The sequence below is a fragment of the Terrapene carolina genome, unplaced genomic scaffold (genome assembly GCF_002925995.2).
Source record: "Terrapene carolina triunguis isolate 2854851 unplaced genomic scaffold, T_m_triunguis-2.0 Scaffold192, whole genome shotgun sequence".
NCBI classification, from domain to species: Eukaryota; Metazoa; Chordata; order Testudines; family Emydidae; genus Terrapene; species Terrapene triunguis.
Genome location: NW_020664543.1, coordinates 987,479 through 999,658, shown reverse-complemented (window position 1 = coordinate 999,658; position 12,180 = coordinate 987,479). Strand labels below are relative to the sequence as shown.

The window sequence follows — 12,180 nt, the reverse complement described above, 5'->3', positions numbered from 1 at the left end:
GACATGGCCTGTTCCTCTCTCAAGGGGAAGGTGACCCTTAGGTCACTTTCAGTGACCCCTGCTGCCCAGTTTAGGAACAGCAGCAATAAGCATTAAGTTGACCTATCAAGCCATTGCGGAAGGTAACAGGGAGCTACAAAGTGAGGAGATGTGCATCCTTCGTCCAAGAGAGACCTTTCTTTTTGATCCTCCTTTGGTAGGTTTGGCCCATCTTCTACGTCACTGTGGGCAGGATGAGCTGAAAGCACCCTTTGCTACCACCGTTCTGGGAGCTACACACTACATTTCATATAGCTCTTTAACACTAACTACCCACTGAAGAATGCTCAGGCTTCTCTCTTGGGCTTAAAGATTAGTCCCAGACTCCTAGCAGGGACTAACCTGTAAAGCAAGCTGATGAAGGTTGACAGGGCCCAGAGGGTGTATACTTGCTCCAAACAACTAGCTCAAGTACTAAAGTAATCTATACCCATTGGAAGCAAGTTTCCAAGTGTAAAAGAGCTGTGTCTAGGCAACTCGTCAGTGGGGTGTTAGGCCTGTGAATGATAAACACACTAAGGAGTCTTACTGTAAAAGACTATTTATCTGATTAGACACAGCAAACAAATATTTGCATGCTACCCGCCAAAAAGAAGCTCCCAGCTAAAACCTGAGAAGGGGTCGGTTCTTTATCAGGCATGTTTGCCTCCAGGATTATTCCACACAAAATCAGCCTGCTGGAGGGTTGTCATTGCTCACTGGATCCACCTACTTCTATTACATTTAGCTTTGGAAGCACCACATCGGAATGTTACTGACATTTAAGACATCCTGCTGCCAGGAAGCAGCTTTGCTAGTCGGCAGTTCTTGAACTAGGCTTCCCCATGGAACATAGCAACCGTCCTGTGTGCCTTGTACTTGAGACCGACTTATGTTTAGTACTGCTTCCATAAGACACAGGGGTCCAATGCTCTGAACAATGCACTATGCAGTAAGTATTCCTGTCCACAGCATAAGCTTTACCCACACACACCCTGTTACCAGAGTACCACATGTCATCTGAAATATTCTCCCCTCCTGTCTGCCCATTCCTCCACCATAGGGTCCCTGCCTCCTTCCAATTGGGCACTTATCTGAAAGCCAAGAACACATTTGAGCGCAAAATACTATTCACTGAAAACAGACTGGAGTCATACATACACTCAGGATATCTATAGGGAACTATATTAATATAGCTAAGAATCTTGGACAGGATACGATCCCTCTTGCTTCAGGGCCTAAATCAATTACTAACTAGTGGGGTTAGGAAGAAATGCGCCCTACTTCTGCGGTTCCCTGCATCTTCCTCTGACACAGCTAGTACTGGCTGCTGTCAGAGATAAGATACTGGGCCAGACAGACCTCCAGGCAGATCCAGTCTGGCCATTCCTAGTAATCTGGGTTTGCAACAGGTGGGCTGAAGGCGATTCCCCACACCCAGCTGACCAACATCAAACCCTCAGTGATCCATAAAGTATTTGGAGTCAGCCCCACCCCACCCATCTCTTCCCATTGTTATTCCCTCCTTCACCTGGACCACATCACCCTCATATTACAGGTCAGATGACTATCATACCTTGGTAAGGATGCACCATCCCCTCCATCATCTGGACTGTATCATCTGGCTGTAACTGCAGCGACACATCTCCAATTGCATCCACTAGTTCAGTGAAGAAATCGGCGATCTCCGGAGAGTCCTGTAGGAACACATAGCGGTCCTGCCGATTGGTGAAGTACGAGTCACTCAAGTTTGCGCTGGGGGAGCGGAGGAGAGGAAGGTAAGAATGCCAGGATAAAGAGAACAACCACATGATCCTCATCACGTATCTCATTGCACAGGCCTAGATACAGCTGAAGAATTACAATACAAAATGCCCTGATTTCACTTTTTAAAGAACATTCCCCAACAAGAGTGATATTTATTTTTTGTATTATCCTAGCACCTAGGAGCCCTATTCATTGACCTGGACACCATTGCGCTAGGCACTGTACAAACACAGAACAGGATGACTGGCCTAAACAGCTTACAACGCACTCCTAACTTGGTGCAGCTCATGTGGAAGAGAGCCACAAAAGCAAGATGCAAAGAGGTTTCCCTCTGAATCCTGGGACAGTTGCAACACCATAGCGCTCACTAAGGTACAAACAGGTTCCAAGTGAAAACAATGCTATCAGCATGTGTCTCAAGACCAGCAATATGCATTTTCAGCTCTAACAGTGCTGCTTCTTTACCACATCCCTGACTGGACCTCTTTCTGTAACTCTAGTCAGGACGACAGGAATTCCTCCTCACCCAAATGCGGCACAAAATACTTATAAGGATGGACAGAGCCAGGACTCACCCACTCAGGATCACGTTATCATCAAAGAGGTAAACCTTGATGTGCTGCAGCCCGATGGTTTCGTTGAAACGCTCAGGGATTAAGCGTTTGAGAAGCCCACGCAGATTTGGAGTGTGGAAGAGGGATACACGGACTTGCTCTGGAAACCTTCTCAGCAGTGGAAGTAACATGGTTCGAGAGTTCTTCCTGCCTGCGAGACAGATGGGAATAGTTATACATGGAGCCACTTTTCTACCACACCACCAGATCTGCCAGCCAGGACCCCAACAAGAGGGCAAAATAGACCCCTCCTTCTCCCCCCCCCAAGCTGGAAGCTGCCTTCCCTAGGATCTGTTGCTTTATTTGCTTGACATTTTGAGAGGGTTTCTTGTTTTAAGAGAGGATTTATTTGCATTTTATATTAATGTTATCATGATGTAACCAGCATTCCAAGGCCACTGGTGGGTGGGCTTTATAAACTACTTAGCAGGATGATCACATTCATGCTTCTTCCCCTGGCTACATGTAACAGTAACTGAACTGGAGTGAGGATTTACAGCACCACCACTTCTGCCAACTCCAACCCTCCTTTACAAGGTGAAGGAGCAGAAAAGGTGGGGGGGAGGGAGCAAATGCCACTGACAGGAACTGGCTTTGGTGGGGCTGCTTGGGTGTAACTGAGGGCAGGATTTGACACAGCTAGTTTAACGTTCCTGTCATTTATTTTCTGAAGCAATACTACCATGTTGGAAAGTTACCTGAGAATACAAAGCGACTGTATTTTGATGACCTGTGGTTCATAGCAAAACAGAGCAGGTTTTAGAAGAGGGCAGATTTTAAACCTTTGGGTCTGATAAGCTAATTTTTAGAGCGAGGACCTCCAAGCTCATCTGACCAATCCAGTTTGCTTGCTGTAAACGAGCCTTTGAAGTGGGCAGGAGGGACACCCCATAATACCTACCTCGAGATCCCCTTGTGAAATCTAGGAGAATGGAAACTCTGAAGTCAGAGGGCCCACTTGCCTGCAGTGACCTCTCCAGTGTTTCTTCTATGCAATCCACCTGAGGGGAAAGAGTCACACTGCACATTATCCAGAGAAAGTGAAACTTTCCAGTGATCAATCTTTCTGATTTAGACCTAACCTCTTTGGGGCAGTGACCCTGCCTCTTTTTTAATATATCAAGCACTAACAACATCTCGGGCATCAAAAACAACAAGGGTATAGATTTTGTCTGCACACAAAGCCATGATTCAAGCCTCTGAACTCCAGTTATGCACAGCAGAGAGTCATCCAACCTCACTCCTAGATCAGAGACTTCCACTGCCATCCAAAAGGGGAGGGAGCAGCTCCCATGAGCTGCAGAACCTGTCCTGCTCCTATTATGAGCAGATTAAAGTCCTGTGTACAAGCCTTAAATCAGTTACAGATCCACAGAGGAAGCCAAACAAATCAACATCCAAGACAATCTGCCCACCTGCTGGACTTGTCCTCATAGTGGAATTTGTATTTCAAGCTACAGAATAATTTCAGGGCTCAAGATTTCTGCTCAAAGCTCTTTGTAGAGAAAAGCCTTGTTTCCAGTAGGGAAAGACAGGGAGCAGAGAAGGTAAAGCAACATGAGGCAAAACAGTGACCTCCCCCTTGCTACGACAGGCTGACAAGAAGTTGTATGCATACAGATCACACTCACTGCACCTGCATGCAGTACACAGGGGACACACGATACAGACTACCACATTAGCATCACAAACTACTTCCACTCTTTTGAAGGCAAGTGCTAATGTGTGGGTACCAGCAACCCTACAGTAGGAGAAAATCTGCAGAAACTGTGCCAATAACTTTTAACCCCATTTTGGGCCCCACACTACAAGAAGGATGTGGAAATATTGGAAAGAGTCCAGTGGAGGGCAACAAAAATGATTAGGGGTCTGGAGCACATGACTTATGAGGAGAGGCTGAGGGAACTGGGATTGTTTAGTCTCCAGAAGAGAAAAATGAGGGGGGATTTGATAGCTGCTTTCAACTACCTGAAGGGAGGTTCCAAAGAGGATGGAGCTCGGCTGTTCTCAGTGGTGGCAGATGACAGAACAAGGAGCAATGGTCTCAAGTTGAAGTGGGGGAGGTCTAGGCTGGATATTAGGAAACACTATTTCACTAGGAGGGTGGTGAAGCACTGGAATGCATTACCTAGGGAGGTGGTGGAATCTCCTTCCTTGGAGGTTTTTAAGGGCCGGCTTGACAAAGCCCTGGCTGGGATGATTTAGTTGGGAATTGGTCCTGCTTTGAGCAGGGGGTTGGACTAGATGACCTCCTGAGGTCCCTTCCAACCCTGATATTCTATGATTCTACCCATCCAGATTCGTGGCATGCGTGACAGTACCTTAGATCAGTAATAGGTTTACACCACATGCTCCCTGAGCTTGTCCTTCAAGTGCCCTTTCTGCATGCCAAGACTATGTGCAGTCTGAAGCCATGCTGAAAGGCTCCCAAGCGAGAGGACGGAAGCATAGGGAAAGTCTGAATCCAGGTGCTCAGATGGACACCCCATTCCAGCTAGAGCAAAGGTGAATGCATGGGGCACCTACCCAAGTAGGTATTTTTTCAAGCCTCCATCCACACTTACCAGCTCCTGTTCTAGGAGTCCTGTTCCAAGGTACAGCGAAGCCACCACCACTCGCTGCTTGGCTGTCTTTATCTGTTCCTGAGGACAGTGGAAGAGGAAAACAAGTGCACGTTCACAGGCTGAGCTGTGATTTCATAAACACTCTTGGTTCTACAGAGAACACCAAATCCCTTTCGTAGCCCTGTCAGCTACAGAATTAAGCCACAGACAAGCAGCAGAGGTCCACGATGGGACACATTTAACTTCAACCAGTTTAGAGGGGTTTGACTTTCCCTCCTTCAGTGTTACCCAAGTATTTATTTTTATTCTCCAATTCATAAAGGCACCAATTGCTAAGTGTCAAAACAAGAATGTGTGAAAAATAGGCTCTTCCCCATCTGCAAACCCCAACCCCAAACTACCTCACTCAGGTGAAAGTCTGAGAAGGTCATCACAGGCTCTGTCAGACGAACAGGAACATTCTAGCAAGGATATTATACACCTCCCGCCCACAGACATCCATATAGGACAGCAGTTCTCATACTGTGGGTCAGGACCCCAAGGTGGATAGCAACCCCATTTTAATGGGGTCACCAGGGCTGGCGTTAGACTTGCTGGGGTCCAGAGCTGAAGCCAAAGCCCGAGTCCCACTCCCTGGGACTGAAGTCCATGGGCTTCTTTGGCTTCAGCCCTTGGTGACAGGACTCAGGCTACAGGTCCCCTGCCCAAGACTGAAGCCCTTGGACTTCAGCTTTGGTTCCCCCTCCCCCCGGGGCAGCAGGGCTCGGACGGCCTCAGGGTTCTGTCCCCACTTCTGGGGTCGTGTAGTAATTTTTGTTGTCAGAAAGGAGTCACAGTGCAATGACATTTGAGAACCCCTTATCTAGGGACTCTTCAGGAAAGCCCTCACTCAGTGCAGTGGGGAAATGCAAGGAGAAAGGCAGGTCTTGGGCGGCCAGGATGCAAATCACGTAGGGGCTTTATAGAGCAATTTCAACACCTTTACATCCACATTCCCATCCAGAAATAAGCAGGAAATCAATGCAGCCTCCGGAAAAGTGGGTAACTTGCTCCCTGGCGCTACTACCACTAAGCATTCAGGGCACAGGAGGCACTCTGCACCGCCTGGAACTTCAACAGAGCGAGACCTTTTCCTTCTGGGGTCATTTTGACTCCCTTGATTCCTATCCTAACGCTTTGTTTCTGGCCAAGAGGGCAAGATTCATGTCTTCCCCAGGATTCAATGCTGCTGCACTCCTTGGCCAGGACCAGCCAGTGAGCTTGATAGTCCTGTCTCCGCCCCTTCAAGGGCTCAAGTTTCCATCCTGCCCAGAGACTGAGCCTCCATGCCTCTGGGCATTAGAGTTTCTAATCTGCCCGGCAGTGCTCCCCCAGGCCCTGCCCCAGCCCCGTCCCACCCCTGCTTCTTCCCACTCCCGCCCTGCCTCTTCCCGCTCCGCATCTTCCCACCCAGTTCTGCCCCTCTCCCGAGCGCACTGTGCCCTCGCTCCTCCCCCCCAGCGCCTCCTGATGCCACGAAACAGCTCATTTGCGGCAAGCACTGGGGGTGGGTGCTGATCTGTGGGGCCGCAGGTGGGCAGAAGGTGCTGGGGGGAGGAAGAGCACCCACCATTTTTTCCTGTGGGTTCTCCACCCACGGAGTCAGCGCCTATGCCTCTGGGTGCTTTCACTTGTCCCACACAGAGGTTAAATGTGGCATTTGCCAGTAGCATCTCTCCTCCAGCACTGACTTTACAAAGGAAGGCCTGTCTGTGGAAGCTCCTGGAGGTCCTACTGACTCATTCATTGGTCTGGCCAATCCTGTTCCCCAATAACTTACAAGTCATAAGGCAATCCTAACACTGTCATTTTAAGAACTCCGCATCCCTACATTTGAGAATTTCTGAAATGTAGGGTTGCTAATTTTAACAGTGACGAGATCCAAACAATCAAACTGAGCAAGGAAATTCTCATACCAGCCCTGTTGCATGTCTGAGGAGAGATACATTATGGAACCTGCATACCAGCCACATTAACAGCTGCCCCCGCCTCCCCACATGCATGCTGGAAGCACACAACTCACCTTCATGAGCTCATAGAATTCAGTTGGGGAGGAGAGCACCCGGATGTGAGAGCTGGAGACCCCAAACTCTGGAACCAGGTTCCTGATCCACTGGAACCTGTGCGCCGCCTCAGGACAAACGCAGAATGATGGGGCTGTGACCTGAGGAACCGCAGGGGTGAGCAATGGGGCCAGCAGCAGCCATGATGATCTGGCAAAGGAAAGACAGATTGAGGAATTCTGCATGATGGAATTGCAGTTTCCTACAAACACCGTCCAGGTACATGAGCAAAGGGTGCATCAGGCGAGGTATTTCCAGTAGAAACAGGGAATTGTTAGTGCCATTATAGAAGGCACTGGTGAGACCTCATCTGGAATACTATGTGCGGTTCTGGTCCTACATGTTTAAGAAAGGTTATTTCAAACTGCAACAGGTGCAGAGAAGAGCTACTAGAGTGATCCGAGGAATGGAAAACCTCCCTTAGGAGAGGAGACTCGAAGACCTTGGCTTGTTTAGTCTAACCAAACAAAGGCTGAGGGGAGAGCTGATCGCTCTCTATAAATACATCAGAAGGATAAATACCAGTGTCGTGGAAAAAGTCACCCACGCATTGATTTTAGTTCACAGACCCAAGCCTGAGGCCATTTTATTGCAATACACACCAATGCATTGGGGTAACGGTCCGAAGACTGTCACACCCAGCAGCAGCTCGCAGGCTGCTTTATTCCGTCAAACCACAAGCATATTACAAATAATACGTCATTTATGTGAAAATAAGAGTAGGGGTCTGTTGCTTTTTCCCGGTAGCTTCCTCATTATTTACGAGAATTGGGTGCCTATTGGGTGGGGGGGGGTTTCTTGGTGGTTTTGACATGGGTGGTACTTGGCATCAGTTGGGGTGTTGTTTCTCGTCAGGATACATAGTGTTCTCCGGGGGGGGCATAGGAGTTTATCACAGGACGCCCAAAGATGATATATGATTGGCTAGTGGCAGGTAGCTAGAACTATAGGAGGAGTTAGCCCTTACTAGAAGCAATTTCTTCATATAAGCCGTTACTACGTTTCATCAATAAGCAGTTATCATGTTTCTTTCGCAAAGAAGCAGTTATCATGTTTTTCCATCAACAAGCGGTTATCATGTTGCTAAGGCCTTTCGTATGGCTTCCTTCTCCTCTCTCCTCTGGTCATGGCCCATGACCATATTTGGCAGGGATTTGTACAGCTTAGCTTTGTTCAGGCTCTGGCCTGTACTGCTTTATGTAAAGGCCGTCTGTGCAGTCAGCTTCTGTCAGAGGGCCTGAATGTGGGCCTTCGGTGTTACTCTGGTTGTTATAAAGGCCACCTAGTTCTTTTTCCCCACACCAGGGAGGGAGAGGAGTTACTTAATTCAAACGCCAATATGGACACAAGAACAAATGGACAGAAACTGGCCATCAACAAGTTCAGGCTTGAAATTATACGAAGGTTTCTAACCATCAGAGGAGTGAGCTCTGGAACAGCCTTCCAATGGGAGCAGTGGGGGGCAAAAAATCTAACTGGTTTCAAGCTTCATAAATTTATGGAGGGGATGGTATGATAAGACTGCCTATAATAGCATATAGCCAATCTGCGACTGCTAGCAGCAAATATCCCCAAAGGCTGGTGATGGAACACTAGATGGGGAGGACTCCGAGTTACTACAGAGAATTCCTTCTCAGGGGTATGGCCGGTTGGTCTTGCCCACATGCTCAGGGTCTAATTGATCGCCATATTTGGAGTCGGGAAGGAATTTCCCCTCGGGCCAGATTGGCAGAGACCCTCAGGGGTTTTCACCTTCCATTGTAGCATGGGGCATGGGTCACTTGCCGGTTTAAAGGAGTGTAAATGGTGGATTCTCAGTAACTTGAAGTCTTTAAATCATGATTTGAGGACGTCAGTAACTCAGCAAGAGGTTCGGGGTCTATTACAGGAGGGGTGGGTGAGGTTCTGTGGCCTGCTATGTGCAGGATGTCAGCCTCGATGATCATGATGGTCCCTTCTGGCCTTAAAGTCTGTAAGTCTATGCAAGTGGGCCTGCAGCATTACACATCTCAGGGATGTTAAGACTGCCTTTCACCTCTGTCTGTCACAGCAGGATTACCAGAGCTACATGTGGAAGGAAACTACGAGCAAAAGAGAGGAAGGCAGACCTGAATATCAGTGACTCCCCTGGATTCCACAAAGGGAGAGGCTCCCTGAGGGGCAGCAGAGCAGACATGCAAAGAGAGGAAGAAAGACAATGAATGGCACTGAGAGCAGAAAGAGACACTTAGGGGTTGGCAACCTTTCAGAAGTGGTGTGCCGAGTCTTCATTTATTCACTCTAATTTAAGGTTTCGCGTGCCAGTCATACATTTTAACATTTTTAGAAGGTCTCTTTCTACAAGTCTATAATATATAACCAAACTATTGTTGTATGCAAAGTAAATAAGGTTTTTAAAATGTTTAAGAAGCTTCCTTTAAAATTAAATTAAAATGCAGAGCCCCTCGGACCGGTGGCCAGGACCCGGGCAGTGTGAGTGCCACTGAAAATCAGCTCGCGTGCCACCTTCGACACGTGTGCCATAGGTTGCCTACCCCTGCACTAGAGTAACAAATGCAGGGCGCTAACTCCTAGGATCCCCCATTCTAACTCAGCTTTCCAAAGGCTCTCTGCCAACTCTGGGACAAATCACTCCTCCTCACTGCCTTTACTACACAAACATCAGCTTCACTGTGGCCAAACGCTGTTTTCCGTTCTGTTATAGCCACTCTGATTTGTGTCGTCCCCCCGTCCCCCCGCACACACACACTTCTTATAATCCAATCCAAGAGCTTTATAACCACTTTCACAACTGTGTGTGGCCTTTAAGACACATTTTTGAATCCACATTTTTAATAAACCAAGTACTTTAGGACTGATCCAGAACAAAATGTATAACACCCAAAGCACCGAACACCAGTCCTAGCAAAGCCACTGAATGCATAATGCTGCAAGCCAGAAACACCACAATCCAGGAACTCCCCTCACTGAAAAACCCAGAGAAAGCTGCCAAGTGCTGAAGTATGCCTCAGATAAAATATAGGAGCTGAAAACTGAATGGGAAGAAACTGCAGCTAACATACAGCGTCACAGAGAGCATAAGGGATTGGAAGGAGGAAGTCACGGTTTCACTCACTGAAGCTACAAAGTGTAACTGGAAAATGAGTTGCAGGAAACACTTTTACAAAAAAAAAAGTTTCAAAGAACAGTTCAAACTCCTCATATCTTTGAGGAATGGTTAGTCCCTCAGGGCCAACATGCAACCCTGTAATTTTGATCTGCCCTGACACACACTGTCATCTCAGACAAAGAAAATCCTCTTGAGTATTACCAGAATTTTATGAGGAACTCCATATTACCACCATCCAAAGCCAAAATGACCACAGGTTCCAGGAAGATAAGATGATTTCACTTATTTACTTCATGATAAAACACTGAATCTTCACAAGGTTGCAAAAGCCCTTGCATAAAAGCCAGACAGTTTGCAGCGGCATTTCCCAAAAAATTCAACAGTTTGTCACTGCCTATTCATCTCAGTGGAGTCAGCTTGTACAAGAATTCCTAGCAGATCATGCAGACTGAACTTTAACTTAGCAACCATGAACTGCAGTAATTTGATCTTGAAGAGGAATGGAAACCTTCCCCAAAGGAAAGACATTTTAAAGCACTTCCCTAGCCATTTCCAAAAGCAGCTACCTATGTGAAATGCATTTTTAAGGGTTGCTTTTTTAAGTTATTCATCTGCATCCTACAGGAGCTGAGCAGCACCATGCAAGCACACAGAAGGTCTTTGCTTACTATGTCCTGCAGCGTGACCTACACAGATACAGGCTGAGCAGAGACCCACTGTGATGGCAACAAACTTATCACTGAAGCCAGCTGGGAATACGAGGAATCAGGAAGCTTACACTGCCCAAGTTCACACTGGTATGCAGAAATACTTCACACACAAGTATAAGGCATGGAGAGCCACAATGGAGACAGCACTACAAGCTACTCTTAAATCAGAAAGGCTTATTGACCCCTACAATTATTCCATAGGAGGTGGTGGCAGCAAATTTTACATGCAACATGACAGCAACTAACGAATCACACAATCGAGAATCAATATTTTCCTCACTAGACTGCTGGCCAAGCCTCACGCAAACTGCATTTCCCAAAATACATGACAACGGTCTAGAATCAAGTTTCAAAAAGAAATTTTTCAATAGCATTTTTGAGATTTCAAGGAAGTTGTTTCATTGCAGAAAGTCTGAAGACCGAAATTAAACTACGCTCCTCCATAAAAAACCCAGAACTAGGTATGGCTTAATAAATACTCTTCTGGAAGTTCTTTGCCACTGTGGGAAAGATTTTACTTTATGCCAGGTTCTGTGTGTGTGTTGATAGGCATTGGTTGCCCTTTGTAATCTTTGATGCCTCTAAGATTAAAAATAAAATGTGTAAGTACATCACTTGATCTCTGTAAGCCAGATTTGGTGTTTATAATTTATTTGAGGTGGAGTCTACAGGATTTTATAAGTGGGGCTACAAAACCCTTCAAAGTGAATATAAATTCAGCGCTAGTCAACTGTAACTAACAGCAGTGTATGGAAGCAGATACCTCTACCCAGACCACTGAAAATAGCTCAAGCAACTACCTGCGAATCATCCCCAAAACGTTCTGCCTATACAGCCATCGGAACCCTAAGTTAAGGAGAAACCACTAGAACCCACATTTCCAGCAAACCGACAGTGTCCAAGAACAGACGGAAAAAGCTTTCAAGTCAGTCCACAAACAATGCCGATTTAATCTGAAAAAGAAATCAGAACTAGCAGAGGTAAAACTGAATCTTTTCTGCATAAAATCCATTCCCTATTTATAGATGGGAGTTTTTCTGGACATTCTATTTTTAAGAATTGTGGTTTTGTCATGCAGGCTTGTACATACTAGAGGGAATTCAGAAGCAACGATTCACTGTAAAACCTCAGCTACAGTACAGGAAATGAACTGAAACTGCAGAATCCAGCTCAGTCCTTTCACCCACACAGAAGTCACCACACAGTGGGATCTGTAAGTTGCTCTTGCCTTGAAATTCAGCACTTGGGTTGTCAAGGCTGGATCCCCACTTTGAACTTTAGGGTTCAAATGTAGGG

At 46.8% G+C, this 12,180-nt stretch overlaps 1 protein-coding gene across 2 annotated transcripts in view; it reads right to left on the bottom strand.

Moving 5' to 3' along the window:
• Positions 1-12,180, bottom strand: part of PGS1 (phosphatidylglycerophosphate synthase 1) — a 29,992-nt gene that overhangs the window by 13,993 nt on the left and 3,819 nt on the right. Inside the window, exons 2-6 of one of the 2 annotated variants that reach the window (XM_024205914.1) lie at positions 7,026-7,215; positions 4,964-5,041; positions 3,301-3,400; positions 2,361-2,550; positions 1,595-1,773 (exon numbers count right to left, since the gene is read on the bottom strand). In XM_024205914.1, the coding sequence (XP_024061682.1) occupies positions 1,595-1,773; positions 2,361-2,550; positions 3,301-3,400; positions 4,964-5,041; positions 7,026-7,215 (737 nt within the window). Of the gene's footprint in view, positions 1-1,594; positions 1,774-2,360; positions 2,551-3,300; positions 3,401-4,963; positions 5,042-7,025; positions 7,216-12,180 lie in introns of those variants that run through there. The other variant, XM_024205915.1, reaches the window with a different exon arrangement.